General features: G+C 58.5%; 1 protein-coding gene across 3 annotated transcripts; it reads right to left on the bottom strand.

Annotated features, from left to right (window-relative positions):
- Positions 1-4,908: 4,908 nt before the first annotated feature.
- PALD1 (phosphatase domain containing paladin 1) lies at positions 4,909-18,025 on the bottom strand. Of its 3 annotated transcripts, none has more exons than XM_032191777.1 (19): positions 17,909-18,025; positions 14,411-14,605; positions 14,016-14,118; positions 13,762-13,941; positions 13,389-13,553; positions 12,968-13,204; positions 12,605-12,753; positions 12,413-12,509; positions 12,229-12,333; positions 10,089-10,184; positions 9,815-9,949; positions 9,543-9,659; positions 9,284-9,463; positions 8,458-8,655; positions 8,239-8,379; positions 8,079-8,150; positions 7,773-7,913; positions 6,237-6,392; positions 4,909-5,230 (listed from the first exon to the last, which is right to left on the bottom strand). In XM_032191777.1, the coding sequence occupies exons 2-19, from the start codon at positions 14,593-14,595 to the stop codon at positions 5,096-5,098; spliced, it is 2,592 nt and encodes an 863-aa protein (XP_032047668.1). In that variant the 5' UTR covers positions 14,596-14,605; positions 17,909-18,025; the 3' UTR covers positions 4,909-5,095. The 3 variants fall into 3 exon arrangements, with proteins under 3 accessions (XP_032047668.1, XP_032047665.1, XP_032047667.1); XM_032191774.1 differs by lacking the exon at positions 17,909-18,025 and adding an exon at positions 14,742-14,933; XM_032191776.1 differs by lacking the exon at positions 17,909-18,025 and adding an exon at positions 14,698-14,781.
- Between the last annotated feature and the right edge of the window lie 1,543 nt (positions 18,026-19,568).

A 19,568-nucleotide genomic window follows, 5' to 3' on the forward strand; every position in this document is an offset into this window, starting at 1 on the left:
GAAAGGAGGGAGGGGAAGGGGGAGAGGGAAGAGAAAAAAAAAATAGGGAAAAAAAAGGAAGAAAAAAAAAGGAAGAAAAAAAAAAAAAGCGAGGCTAAAAAAATAAAAGTGAGGTGACGCGGAAGAAAAGCGAAGCGTGAAAAAGTGGAGCGAAAAGAAAGCGAAGCGAAAGTTTAAAAAAAAAAAAAAGAATGAAAAAGTGGAGAGAAAAAAAAAAATAAGCAAAAAAAGCAAAAAAAAAAAGTGAAGCAAAAAGAAGAAAAGGAGGGGCAAAAAAAAAAAAAAAAGGAAACCAAAAAGAAAAAAAAATGAAAAAAGCAAATAACCAAAAAAAAAAAAAAACAACAAAGAGCAAAAAAAAAGGCAAAAAGAAAAGAAAATAAACAAAGCAAAATAAAGAGAAAAAAAAAAAAAAGAAAAAAAAAAATAAAAAAAAAAAAAATAAAAAAAAAAAGAGGAAAAAAAAACCAAAATAAAAAAAAGAAAAAAAAAGACCCAGAAAGAGCACAACTTAAGAAAAAAAAAAAAAAAAGTAGAAAATAGCACAAAAAATATTTTTAAAAAGCAGAAACAAATATAAAGATTTAAAAAAAAAAAAAAAAAAAAAGGCAAATAAGGCAAGAAATAGATCAGGAAAGCAAAAAATATATAAAGTAAAAAAGTAGCAACAAAAAATTAAGAGAGAGATGAAAACGCCAAAAAAAATGTCATAAAAATATCTGGGGTGTGTTTGGGGGGAGAAACTGCCCTGGTCTGACCTCCCAGCCCCACACCAGCCCCCACAAAGGCAGTGGCACCAGGGGGTGCCCGGAGCCCCCATCCCTGCCCCAAGCCCCCCGAGCTGGGGCCATGCCCCGAGGGTGCAGGTGAGCGTCCCGCTGGGTCCTTCTTGGCCCTGTCCCTCTGCCTTGGCCAACAGATGTGCCACAGGAGGTGCTGCGGTGGCCACTTGGGTTTTGGGGTGCCTCTGGGCAAGGACAAGGTGCCCTAGATCCCAAAACACAAAGAGTTCACCCAAAGGCCAGGTGCAACCCCTCCAAGAAAGGATGTAGGGTCCCGGTCCCATAGCTCAGTGAGAGCAAGACCCGTGAGGGCATCTCTCTTCCCGAATTCCTGCGGTACCTTTTGGTGGGAATTGAGATTGGCGGCCTCTGATTGTCACTAATAAATGAACAGTGCTGGCGGGCGGGCAGGGCTGGGGATGGAGGGGCTTCCTCCCCCCCCGGAGAGCCTCGGGTTCCCACCCCCCCAGCTCCCCAAAATAAAGGGCCGCTGCCAGCAGGCTCGGTGAGCGAGCATGACCTCATCCCTCAGACATGCCGGGCCGCGATTAGATTAAAACAAAATATTTACTGCTGCAGCATCGGTGGCAGAAGGCGCGCGCGGGCGGGAGCGCGGCCCCGGCCTCCGGCCTCCACGGGCAGGCCCGGCAGCGTGGGGCCAGCGAGCAGAGCCACTCGGGGCAGGCCTGAGGGGACCCCCAAGGGCTTTGGGCGCTGTGCTCTGCTTTTGTCCCACCGATGGTGCAGAAAAAGCCTTCCCGGGGGGGCTGCGAAGTCAGCTTTTCCTAAATCGCCGCCATCCCGCCGCAGCACGATGTGAGGCAGGAAGAAATCTGCAAGCCCCTGGGAAAGACGGGTCCGTCCCTGCTCCAGCCCTGCTTGTGGAGGCAGGCACATGGGCCGGAGGCTGGCTGCCCCCAGGCGGGACCATTCCTGCCGGATCCCTCTCTAATCCCTGCTTAAAGACCTCCGAAGCTGGAGGCAGCCTCCGGGAGACCCCGGGATAAGTTTCCTGTTTCATTGTGCCCTGCTAGTCATTCACATGGGCTCCGTGGGACGATCGAGGCTGGAAGGGGCCCTTCAAACCCATCCGGTTTATAGGCACGGACGTCTTCCACGAGATGTGGTTGTCCAACCCAACCACCAACCCTTCCAGTGCCAGGGGAGCCGAGCAGCGAGCCTGGAGATGGGAAACAAGGTCAGGGAGATTTATACCAACAGCCCTGGGTGGCTTCCAGACCCTAGTGGAAAAGGAGAAGGGAAAAAGTTGCTCTCCTTCTAGGAACCGCCGCTCCGGCTGAGAAAGCACGGTTTGGAGAGAGACCCCTGCGGCCAGCGCCTGCACCCGAAATATTTTAGGGGCATGCCCAAAGGCTGCGACCCCGATGGAAACGTGGGGTGGCGGGGATGGGGAGGAGGTGTGGGAGATACAGCACCGATCCCAGACCTGACAGCAGGGTGATGGGCTCCGCACCAAGCTGCACGGGGAGGTATTTGTCCACAAACAGGATAACAGGCTAATTTCCTAAAGAAATACAAAAGAACCCAATAAATCAATGCGATGAGCCAGGCTAGCTTCGCACAGCCTCCCTGAGGATACGCCTTCTCCTTTATGCGCACCGACCGCATTATTCATTTTTAATCATCCTCTCGCTAAAGTGAAACTTACTGGTGTGTAAAACCCAAACCTGTGGCTTTTTTTTCTCGCCTTCAGGCCAGCCGCTGAGCACTTCCCGTCCCCCCGGGGCCTCGCTCATCCTCACAGCCACTTAGCGTTCTGGCACGGCCGCTGCCAGCTCGCCAGCGAGCCCCCCAGAGCCGCCGCACGGCTTCCAATCTTCCACCTCAACCTGGGAAAAATCAATTTTTCATTCGCACAGGGGCCAGAAAACAGCTTTTCTGCCCCCAATACGCAAGGAAACAGCGAGGAAAAGCCTTTTCAAGCCCACGGTCTGCACGATGCCCCCAACTTTTGATTGTTGCAGTTGCTCCTTTTAATGGATGCAGTCTGGGGCTGCTCGTGCATGGCATTTATTTTTAGTTTCCCAAGCCCTTGGCTCTGCAGAAGCATCTTAATTGCTATTCTTTCGCTGGAAAATGAAACACAGATGCGCTCGCCGCGCTGAGGTCCAACAGCCTCCCTGTGCGGCGCGGAAAGGAAAACACGGGAACCTCCAAGGGAGCTGCTGGGTCAGGGCTGCTTCTCCAAATGCTAAATAGGTAAATAAAAATTAAAATAAAAATCTATTTGATAAAATAGAGGGGGGCCCACTGCCCCCATCAATGTGTGTTGAAGGACCGAGTGAGAGCTCCAGCCCATGGAAGATGCAGCTTTGCAGGTCAAAGCCCCTTTCCCCAGGCTGCTTTATTTAAGGGGAGGTTCACAAGGGGTGAAGGAAAGGGTCCTTGCTCCCTTTCCCCCCATTAAGCAGAGAATTTATCAATTTAGCTATTTTCTGACAGGTCTTTTCTTTTTGCGGAGGCAGAGCTGGGTATGAATGGATGAAGACGGCGCAAGCGGAGCCTGATGAAAGCAACTTTCCTTCACCGGAGAAGCGAAAGGAGAAAAGAGACCAAAATAAAGAAAATGGGGAAAATAATAAACGCACCTTTACCTCCCGTGGCCAGGAAGGACCACGTAGCCCCGCCAACTTCATCATAACTCATTACAGGCAGGCTCCCCTAGCCCCGCTGCCACAAAGGCCACGTTCAGTGACACGAATAGCTTTTTTTTTTTTTTTTCCAGGGGTGGAATTGGGGCGTTTTCCTCCAAGTTTCCATACCCCACCCCGGCCCACGCGTGCATCCCGCGGGGGCACACCTCACAGCACAATTTCCTTCCCATTTTTCCGCGCTCCTCGCCGGCGCCCTGGGTCAGCTCACCTTCCCGGCTGCCCAACATCTTTAGGGCTTTATTTCACCAGCCATGTTCTCACCCCCAAATACATAGGGAACGCTCAGTTTTTCACATCCACACTCATTCATACCCTCCTCGGCCTTTTCCTTCCAGTCAATCGTTTCTGCTTGAAATCACTTGTTACGAAGGTGGGAAAGCAGAAAGAAGCCTTTGAGCCCCCCGGTGCAGGTGATGCAAATCTCCAGCCTTCATTACCCAGATTAAAGGGCCGGGGGTCCGAAGCAATTAAAAACCTGCCTAATTAAGCCCCTGCTCAGCCTCTCCGCTGGTTATTAGGCAGGGTTTTGTGGGGGGCAAAGGGGCAGGAGAAGGCGCAGCCGCCCAGTGCGTCCCATTATTCCCCATGAGCCCATTCCCATCGCTAAAAAAATGAACAGAAAACATCCAGCTGGGACAAAATATTTTTGAATTTAAAAAGAAAAAGGAAAACCAAAACACCCGGTTAAGTCAGAAATAAAACACTGTCGAAGGAACCTTCGGGGAAGTGGGGCTCTCAAACTGCAGCAGGAGCCATGCCAACTCTTTAAAAAAAAAAAAAAAAAAAAAACTCTTGCTATTTTTAAATTATTTTTTTTTTCCACCCTCTGCTTTTTAATTTCTGCTGTCTGCACCTCCTGCCGCTGGCAGTGGATGAAAGTGGCTGCTGGGGCAGACGGAGTGTGTGCTGCTGCTCTGCTACCCCGCATCCGGCCCTATCACCCCGTCCTGTCCCGCTCCTGCCCTCCCCAGAGCCCAGCCTGCAGGGACGGGGTGCCCCACTGAGCACCCTTTCTTCATTAACTTCATTTTGCACCCAATCACGTAATTAAAAATAAATCTTGCAGCACTGATTATGCTGGTAAGCATATTCCAGATGTATCTTCCCCCGTCCTAATGCTCAGAGGCAAGGCTCCCACTCACCCCCTGCCTTCTCACCGCTGAACCCCAGCCCCATCCACAGCTGAAAATCAGGAAGAACAAGCAAATACACCCCAAAACTAAAAATCCCTGGATGTGCAAGGACCATGGCCTCCGTGAGCCCCAACCCAGGCTACAAAGGTTTGGGTCTGTATGTATACATAGCCGTATATACCAGGGTACAAGGGCTCGGGTCTGTAGGTACACAAACCCATACATATGTGTGTGTATATAAAAATGTATTAGTGTATCTGTATAACCATACACACCCACAGCATGCTCAGCATTAAGCACCTGTCCGACAGCTTTTTGTTTAATTTACAACACTTTTATTGCATCGTGAAGAACCCCCTCAATTCTTCTCCTGAAGGTAGTAGCTTCGGGGCTATCCCCTCCCTCCCTCTCCCCATCTTTTTTTTTTTTTTTTTAATTTTTTTATTATTTTTTTTTCAGGGGAAAACAGTCTATTTTCCTGAAGGCAGCATCCCTCTCCGTCCCCCTACACCAGGTCCCCGCCGCTCTGCGCCCGCCAGCGCCCGCGCAGCCTCCGCAGTGGCTCCTCATCCTCCGGCCCCTCCAGCTCAGGGAAGCCCAGCCGGTCCAGCACCTCGTAGACACCGGCCACGGCCGCCACCTGGAAGCAGAGCAGAGAGGTTGAGGCGGTTTTTCCCCCTCCACCCGTCCTCCAACCCCATAAAGAGGAGGGGGAGCAGCGGCCGCGGCGCCCCCGTGCGTGACCCCAAGCCGGGGAGAGGCATGGACCACCGCCTGCGTGGCACCGACCCCTCCCCGAGCTTCCCTCCAGCTGCTGAATGGTTTTATAAGCAGCTTTATGGTTTGTTAGCTTTGGCACCCTTCCGGAAAAGAAGTTACAATGTCGCCTTGTTGATGTTTTTTTTTTTTTTTTTTTTTTTGAGAAAGAACTGAAAATGCAAAGCTTGTGCTGGAGCACCGCGTGGAGCCAAAGGCTCCTTTGATGCGCGGTGGGGCGCACCTCCTCCCTGAAAACAGGGGCACAGGAGGCAGGTTTAAGCCCAGGATGAGGAAAAGAGCAAAAATTCTTCCAGAACAATGCGGCTGGTGGGGATTTCTTGGATATGAGGTCTTCTCCCTCCTCCCCCGAGCTGTGCCTTGAGGAGCGAGGCTGGGGTCAAGGAGCTGGAGCATGAGGAGGGACAAGGAGCATCACAGTGTGTTTTGCACATCAAAACACAATAAAAAATTAAATATGGGGTGCTTTGTAAGATCATCCCTATGCAAGCATACAGGATACAACCTCCTGGACCTGCGCTAGGAGGAGGACCTGGCACCAGGAATATTTCCCAGCACGAATTAGTGGCATGGGGCAAGGGACAAGGCTCTCCCAGCTTGCCAAGGTGCAGTGTTTTCCTAAAACCCGAATTGGGTTTTAGGAAATCCAGGTGGGTTAATAAACAGCTTATTTAGGATGCTGTGTTGCAACCACAGCCTTCCCAGCCCTGGGAGTGCTCAGAGCTGGTGTTTTGGGCTGCGATGAGAGGTGACAGTGGGCTGGGTCCAGCACCCGTTCCGCGTGCATGATGACGGCACGTGCCGAATAATGGCCGAGAACGGGGGCACCTTCCTATCACACCAAACTCTGGTCCAAATAAAAGCCCTACCTCGCGCATCCAGAGGCTGAAGGGCCGCTGCCAGGAGTCCTTCTTCTCCAGGTGCAGGTAGGCGTTGAAGAGGATCAGGTAGATGTAGCGCTCCAGGTACTGCAAGCTCCTCAGCCGCAGCAGCCGCCGCTCCTGCTCGTCCTTGCCCGACCGCCCCTGGAAGCACAGGGACAAAAAGAAGCTCAGCAGCCTAAACCCTCATCAGGTCGTGGCTTCCAGCAACATAAAAAGCTTCCCCTTTTACCCCACAGCCCTCAAAAACAGAGGAGGCATTGCTATGCCCATGCCCAGCATCCTGCCCCTCGCCAGGTGGGAGCAGGGCAAACTGCTCCAGCTTTCATTTATTTGTATTTTTTCCCCACCTTTACAGCCCTGTTCGTGGCAGGACTGTGAGATCACATCTGCCCTGGGTAAAGACATCTCCTCTACTTGTACATGCCAAGATTTGGGTAGAGTGGATCCTCATGTGGCTTCTGTGAGTGTTTCTAACCCTGCTCGAAGCCCAGAAGTGGCAGATGGAGAGGACACAACTGGGTTAAAGACCACAACCAGCATCAGAGCAACGTGGCCCCGCAGAAATGACCAATAAACCAAGGAACCTCACGCAGATTGCTATCCTCATAACATTTATCCCAAAAAACACTGCAGCAAACCCAGGACAGCTCTGCAGCAGCCAGGCTGGGAGGAAGCAGGCGGCTCTCTGCTGCCGGCTCCTGCCGAGGAAACCTCCCCAAACAACACATCTTCCGGCAGCGGAAGGAATGCATCAACCTATTTTTTCCTCCTGGGTTGGGATGGGATGGGCTGGGGAGGAATCCGAGCCGAGCACCACACATTGTCCTTCCCTCCCGATCGTCCTAATCCTGCGGAGCATCCCCTGCAAGGCTCTGAAAGCTGCTCCCACCCACCCGAGAGCGAAACAAAGAGCAGGATGCAACCCAAACCCATTTTGCAAAGCCCAGAAGGGGGTTTGGGGTGCCTGGAAGCACGCCCGTTTCTTCCAGCTTGCATCTGCCAGCCAGAGCAGAGATGTCCCCACGGAGCCTGCCCATCCTGGGCTCACTTTTTGGGGGAAAAAAAGGCAAAAAAAAGCAAGCATTTGCACATGTTCTCTCCAAAGTGGCAATAAAAGGCTCTTCCTATGGCAGGGGAGCCGGGCAGCGGATGGCTCCCTGCTTATCTCCCTTCCCCATCAGGCCGGGCTGGAGGCAGCTGGCCGGGAAACAGGATGCGGCCCAGGAACACCCCTGCGCTGCTCCTCGCTGCCAAGCACCAGCAAGAGGGGCAGGGAGGTCGCGGGAACGGGCGGGCGTCTTCCGAGAAATAATGCTGCTAATTAATGGGAGCAGCTCCCCGCCAGAGCCGGAGGAGCCAGCGGGGATGGGAGGAGAAGGGGACGGAGCGGCCCTGCCCTCTGCCGGCTGCAGCGCCGGGACGCGGCTCGGAGAGGGGTGCGCGGGGTGCTGGACCACCACGACCCCAGCACCTTGGGTGAGGGGTCCCGAAAATGGAAAGGGGCCCGGAGGTGCTGCTCACCTGCCGGTAGGTGCAGATGATGATTTCTCGGAGGTGGTAGTGCATGGGCGTCATGGTCTCGCTGACCGTGTCCAGGGCCATGTCCACCTCCTTCTTCATCCGGTGGCCGTCGGGCAGGAGCTGGACCACCTTCATCACCACCTGCAGCGGGGACAAAGCAAAAGGGCCTCCACCTGCAGCCCCCAAACCAACCTCCCCATACCTGTGCTCACCTCCTGCCCCAGGGGAGGCCCTATTCCCTCCAGGCGAGGCGGGCTGGCGCATCTTGCAGTGCCCAGAAGACCCTACAGCAGCTGCAGGACTCACCTCAAACTCCCCCTTGGTGTACTTGGCGTCGGGCACGCTCACGATCTCGTCCTCGCTCGCCTCGGGGACACCCTGTGGAGGGGCAGGGAGGGTCGGGGAGTTAGGTGCACGTAGGAACAACCCCCTGAGCTCCCCACCAGCCATGGGCACCGGTACCCACAGCGCAGTGCCAGAGCGCCAGCACGGCGATGACCATGGCCGTGGTGGTCCGGCCCCGGCCGCTGGCGCAGTTGAAGACGAAGGCTGCCCGCGAGTCCTCGGCCAGGGTGGTCTTCATCGCCTCCAGCAGCCGGTCAAAGTCCTGCCGAGGGCAAAGCCGGGATTTAGGGAGGGTGCTGCCCCCCGCCCAGGCGAAGGGACAAGGGGACACGGGCGGTACCTGCTCCTTGGGGGCACAGAAGTCGGGGATGGGGATGCGCCGGTAGGTTAGGCCCGGGCAGGTGCTCTTGTGCTGGTTGAAGATCTCCTGGGTGGTCAGGCAGCTCTTGAACATCTTCATCTGCTTCTCCGCCTCCAGGTAGACCTCCAGCCACTGCTGCGACTTCAGCAGGTCGCCCTTCAGCGCGGCCTCGAGCTTCTGCAGAGGATGGAGGAGCCCTCGCCTTCACCAGACCTGCTCCTCGTCCACCTCTTCCTCTTATTTTATTTTTATTTTTTTAATCCCCTCTCAACCACCCTGCAGCCAACACAGACCCATGTACCATGCCCACCACTTTTGCCCAGGGACTGTGGGCACCACAGTCCTCCCGGACCCCACAGAGCTCCTCCATGCCGCCATGGTGCTGCTGGCAGCTGAACCCCGCTCCCTGCCCCAAAAAAAGCCCCAAAAAAGGAGCAATGAGGGCTGAGGGACTAACAGAGCCCGGTTTCCCTGTGCACATCTCTCAGGAGGGCTCTGCAGAGGGGGAGATGCCTTTCCCTCAGCGGGAACGCGACCTACGCCTCTGTCCCACATCCAGCTGTTTATCTGCAAAAACCTCGCAAGAATGGAAAACGAGGTCAAATTTAGCTCAAATGGGCCAGAGGGTAACGTTTTGAAGCACGAAGAAGAGGAAGGGCACGACAGAGGCCAGGAGGAGATCAGCAGCACAGCCAGAAACAGCGCTGGGGAGCATCCTCCAGCGTCCTGGTGCAACCTTTGTCCACCCTCCCCTCGTCCCTCCTGCCCCGAGGCAGGATGAGGCACCCCAAAACCCCAGGCTCACCTCCAGCTGCTCGGGCGTGGAAGCGGGCATGGGGACGAGCTTGTCAAGGCTCCCCGGCTCCCTGAGCGTGTAGACCTGCTCGTTCCCCTCCAGCACCACCTCCTCCCGCAGGTTGACCCACAGGATGCGCGAGTGCTTCCTCTTCGTGTCCGTCAGGTACCGCAGGACGCTCCCGAGGGTCTAGGGGAAAGGGTGGCCGTGGTGAGGGGACGGCACCAGGAGGGGTGGCCCTGCCCTGTGCGGGGTGCGTGCTCCTCACCTTGGAGCTGGGCTGCGCCGTCCCGTAGACGGGCATCTTGGGCACCCGTCGGAAATTGGCCACGCTCATCTCCTTGACGGTGCTCAGCACGTCTGGGCAGAAGCGCTCGTCCGCCACCTGCAGCGGGACGGACAGGGCTGGGCGCCCCATCCTCACCAAGCACCTGGACCCGGGGACCCCCAAAAACTCCCCTCCTGCCCTGCCACGGAGCGACCCCGCTCCTCCCACCCCGCCAAACCAATCTGGGGTCGGGCACCGGGACGGGTACTCACCAGCACCCGCGCCCCCTTGGCCAGGAGGTCCCCGGGGACGGCGAGCTCGGGGGAGCCGATGTCCGCCTGCAGCCGGTACAGCTCGGGGTGCCGGCACATCCACCTGCTGAAGCTGAGGGCAAAGCCCAGGGGGTACTGCCGGCGGGGGGCCGGGGGGGCGCGCCGTCAGCCTGGGCTCGCTCCCCCTGCCCGGCACCTCTCCGCCTCCGCGCACTTCCAAAACCCCCTGGCGCTCCCAGCCACGGCAGCTCGGAGGTGGCCCCGCCACCCTTACCTGCTCGTGAAGGTAGTAGTTGAAGGCAACCAGGTAGAAGTAGCGCTCGAGGCTCTGCTGGACCCTCTGGAGGCAATGTTCTTTGGTGCTGCCCCCCTGGAAGTAAGCGCGAGTGGTGTCACGGCCAGCACGGAGCCGGAGCCCCTTCTCCTGGAGCCCCGCACGCGGGGCAGGAGAGCCCCATGAGCTGGCACAGAAGAGCAGCACGCAAGCTGGCCCAAGGCATTTGAAAACAGTCACTTTGGGGGAAAAGGAGATCGAAATACCCCTGAAATCCCTCAGAAGGTTTCATTTTTTATGTGTCTTTTTGCATATTTACACTAACTTCACCGAGTTGTTTGCTTGGAAAGAAACTGCTTCCAAACGAGGAGAGGGGTGAAAACCCTCCAGAACCCTATCTGGAATCATTTTCACTGCTTTTTTTTTTTTGTTTTGTTTAGTTTTAAAATGAAACATTTCAAGTTTTTCCACACCGAGTGATGCTCAGAGCCATAAATTCGCCTTTCGGATCAAACAAAGCCTTCCTCTTCACCCAGGGACGCGCCGGGAGCGGGTCCAACAGGACACGAGCTGCCTGCCTGTCCCGGAGAGACAATGTCCAGATGCTGACAGAGACCAAAACCCAAACGGAGCGGGGCTGATCCATGCAAGGTGCTCACACCACCCCAGGCACCTCTACGGCCGAGGTGCTCTGGCTGCTGGGTTTCCCCAGGGGCTGCTGGGTGTCCTGCTGGGGATGCAAGCTGGGAACCTGGGGACTTTCTGCAATTCAGAAACCACCCGACCTCGACTTCAGGGGCCACGTACACCCAGTCCTCCTTCCCTGCAAGCAAAACCCCATCCTAGACACGATGGGAACCCTGAAATTCAGGAGGTGCACTGCTCGAGATCCTCCCCTCAGCACAGGTGGACCCGGTTGAGTCGCCGAGGCAGTGGCACAGATTCATGAGTATTTATTGACTCGATATCTGCGAGATGAAGCCGTCCTGCTGCCATCTATCAGGAGGCAGAGCAGCACGTCTGCTCTGGAAACTCAACACAAAGCCCGTGAGGATGAAGCTGTGCCAGGGTGGGACCAGGGAGGGCAGGGTACCACCAGGATGCAGCCCAGCCCCTGCATCGCGCCAGGACCTAAATCTCCGCTTTTTCCACCCAGTTCGGGGCAGTTCTTCGTGGGATAAATCCTCCGTGCCTTTCCTCTCTGCCTCTCCCCCCACCCGTGTCCCCCCCGGCACATTTTCCTGGCCCCTGGCCATTGTTTAAACGTGCTCTCACTATGTGCAGACTTCAAATAAACACTCCTCTCGGCTAATTTACGGCAATCCCCGGCCATTTGTTTTCTGCCATCGAGGAAGACAAGGAGCAGCCCTCCCCGGTGTGAGGAGAGGGTCACCCGGGGCACCTTTCACCCCTAAGGCACCCAGCCTGGGCACCCATGGGTGCCTCCATGGCTGCACCCACACCTGGCCCCGTGGCCGAGTGAACACAGCTTTGTGCCATCACCTGGAGCAGCACCAAACGGACCCAAATCCACCCTAAAAAAAGGAACCGAGAGGGGGAAATTTGGGGCTTCCGGCTCTAACAGCTCATTCATCACTCAGATGGAAAAATTCGCCTCCAAAAAGGCTGGAAGGGAAGTTAAAGGATGAGCTGGGCGCACCTGGCGTCTGCGCTGCCTCTGCCGGCCGAGAGCTGGCTGGGAGAGGCAGGAGAATTGCTGGACCTCAACCTGCCGGTTCCACAGTTTCGGAGATGATAAAATAATATTTTATAAAATTTTTTGGCCCACGGGAGTCTACCAGAGGCAGTGGCAATGCCCAGGAAGAGCAGATTTCCCCAATTTCACAGCCCTCAACCAAAAACAAAAAACCCCAAATGCACCGCGCCCCAACCTTCCAGGTTCACATGTCCCTGGGACGCTTCCAGGGCGCAGGAAGTCTCAGATTTCCACAATTTACATTCTTCCCATCCGCTCACAGAAACATTTCTGTAAATTACTGCTGCCAAGAGGCCGAGCCATCCTCTAATTAACGGCTCGCTAACGAGGGCCCCCAGCTGACACCCTGGGGCTCAGCGTGGCGCAGTGTTGAGCGGGAAGATGTTGCTCCTCACCCCCCCAAAGCCGTGCGGGCGGTGGTACCTGGGTCTGGCGGTCTTCCCCAATCCCTTCCAGCTTCTTCTTGGCCTCGTGGACGGCCTCCTTCATGTCGTGCATCTCCGAGCAGGAGGCGATCGCGCTGTCCACCTTGCATGGGGAGAGTCGGTCAACGGAGCCCTCCTTGCCCACCCCGAGCTCTCCGGGGGCCGTGCAGCTCCCCGCTTACCTCCTCCACCATCTGCTGCCCTTTGGGAACCACCTCGATGAAGCTCTGGATCACCTGAAACCTGGCCCTCGGCGACGTTTTAGCCGGTGGCTGCGGGCTGCCCACAGGGACAGGAGGGAAAATTAAAGAAAGGGGGCATCAAACCCATGCCCACCGGGGTATCCCATGGCCCCAGGGACGGTCCCTGCTTACTCGGGCTTCTGCGTGGCTCCGCGGTGGTGGAGGAGGACGAGGGTGGCCATGGCCATGGCCAGGTTGGTCCTGCCCACGCCGGTCTGGCAGCTGAAGAGCAGCGCCGGGGGGGGTCTGCTGGGGTCCCGCAGCAGGAGGCCGGGGCTCTCCTAGGAGGAAAGGAGGTGGAGAGGGATGGTGCGGGCCCACGGGGACCACAGCGGTGGTGTAACGACCGGCACAACGAGCACGGAGCTACCAAGAGCACCCCCAGCACCCTGCCTGTGCCGGGGGCGGCTCCTTTCCCCCCATCCCCAAAGAGCTGCAGAAAGCAAACCCCAGCGCCCCAAACCCCCGCGGAGCCGGCGCTTTCCCCCGCCTCACCCTGAGGAAGCGGATGAAGGCATCAAAGTGCTCCTCCAGCGGGGCGCCGTCGGCGGGCAGGGGCAGGCGGTGGTAGCGGTAGGTGGGCAGGAGGAAGACGGGCCGGCGGTACACCTCCTCCGTCACCTGCACGTCCTCCTCGCCCTGCACCCGCACGGCCCGCGGCTCGTCCCGCAGCCGCTCGATGTCGTCGTAGACGTAGTAGACCCCCTCGCTCAGCTGCGCGAAGTCGTGGATCTGGAGGAGACGGGGATCACCGTCAGCACCCATGGGTGGCCGACCACCTCCAACCCCCCTGTGGGACGCCCAAAACGGGCCATCTCCATCTCGGTTCCTCAAGTCTTTGCTCTGTTGGGCACCAAACTAGGTGGAGATGAGCGTCAGAGCGTGGTGGCCCTTGCCACGGCCCCATTGCCATCACCTCTTTGCGGATGGTGAGCTCCAGGTCCTCCACGCGCGGCCCCCGGTGCAGGCCATGGAGGTTCTCATGGAGGCTGTCCTTGCCCCGCGGCGTGTAGGCCACGAAGTCGCCCTCCACCCGCAGGAAGAGCACGGGCTCTTCGCGGACGCAGAAGAAGACGCACTCCTGGAAAGACAGCCACGGATGAGGCGTGTCAGGGATGGCACTGCTCGTATTAGGACAAGGCTTCCCAAAAACCTTCCCTCCTCCATGGCCAGCAGCTCTGGAGCATGTAGGCCGCTCTCCCCAAAGATCTCCCATTGCTCCTCCATGACCCCACTGCTCCTGTCCCACACATAAAAGCAGAAACTCCCCGATTTTGAGCCACACCAACCTTGTGGCCCTCCCTCTGCAGCTTCTGCAGAAGCAGCCTGAAGCCGTTGAGGCTGGGCTGCCCCATGCCGAACACCGCGTAGCCACCCTTGGCTTGCCGAAAATTCGGGGCGCCGCAGCTGCCGGTGGTGTTCAGGACGTCCAGCTTGCCGTGCACGTCCCTGACCATGAAATATTTCCCCTGCGGGGTAAGAAAGAGATGGAGCCGGCTCCGAGCACGGGCGGCGGGCGGGGGCCAGGCGCGGCGATGCCCACCTGCACCAGGTAGTGCTCCGGCGCGGCCTCAGAGATGCGCCCCACCGTGTAGTTGGCCTTCAGCAGCTCGTCGTGAATCTGGAACTCCTCCCGGCAGTTATACCTGGGGAAAATATATGGTATAGTCACAAAAAAAAATAAAAATTATTAAAAAAAAAGGCAATTTTTTTTTGCTGGAGTGGGACGGGAGCGTGCAATAGGGCCACCAACACAACAGGGACACCAAACCAAACAGATGGAGGGCAATGCCTGAATTTTTTTTTTCTAAATAGCAATTTTTTTTTGCTGAAGTGGGACAGGAGCTTGCAATAGGGCCACCCAACACAACGGGGACACCAAACCAAACAGACGGAGGGCGATGCCTGAAGGTCTCGCACGCGGCCGCCCCGACTCACGTGATGACCACGGGTGCCACTTTGTTGGTGATGATGGACTTGGCCTTGCTGTTGTGCAGCCCGAGGGTCTGGAAGGAGTGGATGCTCAGCGAGCGCTGGTCCTCCATGGTCCCGATGCCGTGCACACTCTCGAAGGCGGAGGCTGGGCCGCTCTGCTGCGCCGCGCTGGCGGTCGTACCCATCATCCGCAGGCGGCTGCAGGGGAAAACAAGCAGGGGGGAGGTGAGAGGGATTTTTTCGGCCGCCCGGCGCGGCGAGGAGAGGCCCATTTCCGAAGAAACACGAACCCAGCCCTTCCCGTGCTCTCCGGTTTCCTTCCCGCGCTCCTTACGGGCTTTCTCCCCCCTCGTCCTCCGCCGGGCAGGGTCCGGCCCCGGTGCAGCCCAGCTCCCGGCGCTGCGGCCCCTCCGCCATCGGGGCTCGGTTTGCGGGAGCGGAGGGGGAAGGAGAGAGCCGGGATCCGGTCCCCAAAATCTGATGAGTCAGCAGATGGCACTGCAGAGTGACCCGGCGGCTTCCCGTCCCCGCAGGACAGCCATGAGCCCTGCCAGCAACGTGGAAAAGGCTCGGGAAGCCAGGAAATCTTGCTGTGTGTTTCGTGTGGCCCGAATTTCCTCCCAGGCTCCCCCCTGCACGTGTGTGTGCTCACGGGGGGCGTGTGCGTGCACAAGGGCGGGCGTGTAGCTGCCTGCACGCTTGCACACGCGTGCTTCATGCACGCACACGCGTGTGCTCGCGGAGGAGGGAGTGGATCGGGAGCGTGGAGCCCGCTCGTCCCCAAAGACGGACGACAGCGAGGAGCATCCCGCCACGCTCGGCCACCCCGGGACAAAGCACCGACTGTCCCTGCTGGGAAGAGCGGGGGGAAAAAAAAGGAGCTTTTCTTGCTTTTAGAGCAAACACTCGGGCTTGCAGAGGGCTGGATGGGCACAGCATGTGCTGGAAGGCGCGCACACAGCCAGCACCCCGGCCCGCAGATGCTTCGCAGCGTGTCCAGCAGGCTCTGCAGGAGGCTGGATTTTAGCCGCCCTGCGGAAAGCCACCCTACATCCCCTAAATAACAAATAATCGATAAAAAAAATCCCGTTTGCAAGCCACATGGCAAACTGGTGGTGGGAAAAGAGCAGTGTTTCCACTCACTGGCGGGCATTTCCCACCCCGTCCCGGCCCCGAAAGCCCTCCACCGCCTCGTCGGCCCCCGAATTATCCACGGGCAGACCGCGAGGCCGGGTCGGTCCCCCCGCGGGGAGCTGGCGGGGGCCCAAAGGCGGCGCTCACAATAGCCTAAATATAGCGGGGGGGCCCCAGCTGCAGGATGCATCTGCCGCGGCCAGGAGGAAGCGTGCACTTGCCCGGCCACCTCATTGTCAGCGGGACGAGCGGGGACAAATAAATCACCGCCCGCATCCCCCCCTGGTTGGGGCATTTGGGTTTATTCCGCGCTGTGCGGCTAGGCGAGGATTTGGGATTTTTTTGCCCTGGTTATAGGGGCGACGGTGCCACCGTTGCTTTTCCTCATCCGCCCTCTCCACCCTCGTGCCCTGCCAACGCGACGCAGCCTCTCCCTGGGAGAAAGCCCCAAATTACACCCTGTCCAGTCTAGCCGGTGATTAGCAGCTTCCTAAATTAGGACAGGCGATGCCCTTTGCTGAGGGCACCACACGGGGCTGGCTCCGGGGGGAGAAAGCAGCAGGCAGCGCCGCCCCGGCTTTGTGCAGAGGGGGGACGCAGCCCCGACGGTCCCCAAAAGATGGGGATTTGGGCCAAAAAGGGGCAGTTTGTGGTGCTCCCCGCTGCTGCGCCGGCAGGAAGCGCCGCGGCCGCCGGATGGAGCGGGGAGCACGCGGCACCGCCGAGCCGGCAGGGAGGAAGTGATGGAGCCCGGCACTGCCCGTGCTCTCTCACCCTCTTTTCCCAAAAAGAAAAAAATATTCAATGAAAAAAAAAAAAAAGAAAAAAGGCAAACAAACAGACGGCACATCCTCTTTGCGGTGGGGAGGGAGCCCCGGTGCTGAGCTCGCGCTTCTTGTTTTCGGGCAGCGGGGAGAAGGGCACGCTAGCGGCGTGCTGGGGCACACTGCGTGGCTTAAAAAATAGATAAAGAGTTAAAGAAAATTCATTTTAAAGGTGGAAAAGGGAAGGAAGCGAGGCCTGCCCCCCTTTCTGCTTGCAAACTCGGCTTTTAGCCTGGAGAAAACAAGCTGGGGAAATAATCCTCCCCACCTGGGTGCAGGCGGAGGCACCGAAATCATCCTGGAGTTTTTTCCCCTAAACCCAGCCCGTGCCATTGGGGTGCAGGACGGGGCCGGTGGGAACAGGGCTTCTCTCACTGTGCTGGAAGGAAGCTGCTAAATTTGAGTGAAAAGAAAGCTAAAAAGGAAAGGTGAGAAATAACACCCCGCACCACTCTTCCCCCTGGAGCTGGGAGCAAGCCGCTCGACCCCAAAAAGCCCTGAAATCGACCCTAAAAGCGCTTGGCGATGGGGAGCAAGGGGGTGATTCCCCGGGGCTCTCTTCCTGGGGGAATTTTGCCTTTCCCACCCCAAAAATGAGGCTCCAGCAGGCTGCGGCTCAAGGGGAAGATGCCAGGCAGGGCACTGGGGGCTCCCACTTTTCCCTGCACACACGCCAGGCACCTTCGGGAAGCCACCTCTGCGCTGGCTCCTCGCTCCCCAGCCTGGCTTTCCAGCCTCGTTAGTAATTTTAACGAGCTGGCACAGCCGGCCAACGCCACATCTCAACCAGCAGAAGTTTCCTAGAAAGCCCAGAGCGTTTCTCGCCCCCGGAGCACCCTAAAATCTCTCCCTGCACCCCACGGGACCCCCAGCGCTGCGATAACCCCACGGGGATGTTTGCCCATGTCCCTCGGCACGTCTGGAAATAATTTGCTGGGAAAAAAACAGCTCGGGGGGGGGCTCCCCATCACCGTGCCCTATTCGGTGGGAAATGGGGTGCCGGTCCTGGCTTTGGGATGGCGAGAAGGGCAAAAGAAAGAAAAGGATGGGAAGGTGGGCTTGCTTCCCAACCCAACCCCGGTGCCGCCAGCAGAGCCAGACGGCATCTGGGTGCCTGGGGAAGGAGTTTGGGGGGCTCCGGGTGGGATTTTCTGCAAAACCCTAGGGGAAGGGGTAAGATGGGCTCAGGGATGGGGCAAGGCAAAATTATGGGGCAGAATTAACAATGTGTGTCCCCCAGACACACCCCTTAGGGGACGCGCATCTCCCCAACCACCCCCACAGGGGAACGAGCATCCCCCAAACACCCCCGTATGGGGTCGAGCATCCCCTAAACGCCCCCATAGCGTCTCAAGCATCCCCTAAACGCCCCCAGAGGGGCTCGAGCACCCCCCCAAGCACCCCCATAGGAGCTCCAGCGTCTCCCCAAGCACCCCTACACGGGGTCGAGCCTCCCCCCAAGCACCCCAACAGGGGCTCGAGCATCCCCCACGGGGCGCGCCCCCCTGTGTGCCTCCCCCCGACCCCCTCCCCGGTGCGGTACCTGGCTGCGACCCCAACTCAGCTCCTCGGGGGGCTGCTCCGGGCCGGCCCCATAATAGGGGCAGCGGGGCCCGGGCTGGAGGCGCAGCCCCACGGCCGCCCCCCACCCCCGTCCGTGTGTCCGCCCGGCCGGCCGCCCGTCCGTCTGTCCGTCGGCGGGCGGGGAGGGCCGGGCGGGGCGGGTTTCAGCCTCCCCAGCGCTTCCAATGACCGCCGGCGGCCGCCGCGCTCCGCCCGAGCCCCGCGCAGGAACCGCCCCGGGGCAGGGACCCCCCCTCGGGACCCCCCCCCCCCGCCGGGCAGAGCCCCCCGCGGGGCCGTGGGAAGGGGCACGGGGACGGGAGGGACCCAGCGGGGGGGTCCGGGGACCCTCCGGGACGCTGCAGCCTCTTGGGGAGCCCCCCGCACCTTGCAGCCCCTTGGGGACACCCCGGTAGCTTGAAGCGCCCTGGGGACCCCCTGGTACATTGCAGCTTCTTGGGGACCCCCCCACACACGGTGCAGCCCCTTGGGGTTTCCCTGGGACCTTGAAGCGCCCTGGGGACTCCCTGGCACTTTGCAGCCCCTTGGGGTCCCCCCGGGACCTTGAAATCCCTTGGGGACACCCCAGTACATTGCAGCCCCTTGGGGACCCCCCCACACACACCCTACAGTCCCTTAGGGGTCCCCCTACATATTGCAGCCCCTTGGGGTCCCCCGGCACCTTGAAGTCCCTTGGGGACACCCCAGTACATTGCAGCCCCCTGGGCCCCCCCCTGCACCTCACATCCCCTTGGGGACCCCCTGGCACCTTGAAGCACCTTGGGACCCCCCCTGCACATTGTACACCTGTGGGGACCCCCTGGCACCTTTAAGTCCCTTGGGGACACCCCCACACACACCCTACAGTCCCTTAGGGGTCCCCCCACATATTGCAGCCCCTTTGGGACTCCGTGGCACCTTAAAGCACCTTGGGGACCCCCTGGCACCTAACAGCCCCTTGGGGATCCTCACACATCTTGAAGCCCCTTGGGGACCCCCTGACATATTGCAGCCCCCTGGGGACCCCCAGCACCTCGCATCCCCTTGGGGACCCCCTGGCACCTCACAGCCCCCAGCTACAGCCCCCACCCCTTTGGGGACACGCACACACACACGGCCCTATAACCCCACAGCACAGGCAGGACCGTGGGGGCAACACCAGCACGGCCTCCCCTGGAGACCCCAAATGCCCTGGCACTGCTGCCTCGCTCGCACGGGGCCACGTAAATATTTACAGAAGCCCGGCAGGCTGAGGGGAAGGAGAGAAGGAGCCTTGACACGTTCGGGTGGCACCGGGAAGGAGGGCAGGGAATGTAAACGGAGCCTGGAGGCAGCCCGAAAATGGTAAAGGCCGGGACGCGGCGTGGCGCGAGCATCCCACCGCCACCCCACCAGGCTCGGCCCCGGTGCAAGGATTTAGGTGCAGGCATTTCGTGCCCAGCACGTGGAATTTTGTTCCTCCCCTACAGACAGCCCTGTCTTTTCGAGGAGCAATTCACCACCCCGCGAATAAACGGGGCAAAACGCCCTCGGTGAGCACGGGATGCTGCGGGGCACCCCCAGCCCTCCGCCCCGCGCCGAAAATCCCCGCAGGCAGCAGCGTCGTAGAACCAAGATCTTTATTGACCTCGCTGTAACAG

Source organism: Aythya fuligula, chromosome 7 (genome assembly GCF_009819795.1).
Source record: "Aythya fuligula isolate bAytFul2 chromosome 7, bAytFul2.pri, whole genome shotgun sequence".
In the NCBI taxonomy this organism is placed as follows: Eukaryota; Metazoa; Chordata; class Aves; order Anseriformes; family Anatidae; genus Aythya; species Aythya fuligula.

Bases quoted from the DNA above. Each gene is read 5' to 3' on its own strand.
- PALD1 (XM_032191774.1), bottom strand. From the start codon at position 14,824: ATGGCGGAGGGGCCGCAGCGCCGGGAGCTGGGCTGCACCGGGGCCGGA. The intron at 10,185-12,228 runs GTACCACCGCCC...GCTTACTTCCAG, and splicing joins GGGAAGACCGCCAGACCCAG to GGGGGCAGCACCAAAGAACA. The intron at 8,151-8,238 runs GTGGGTACCGGT...GCCCCTCCACAG, and splicing joins TGGCGCTCTGGCACTGCGCT to GGTGTCCCCGAGGCGAGCGA.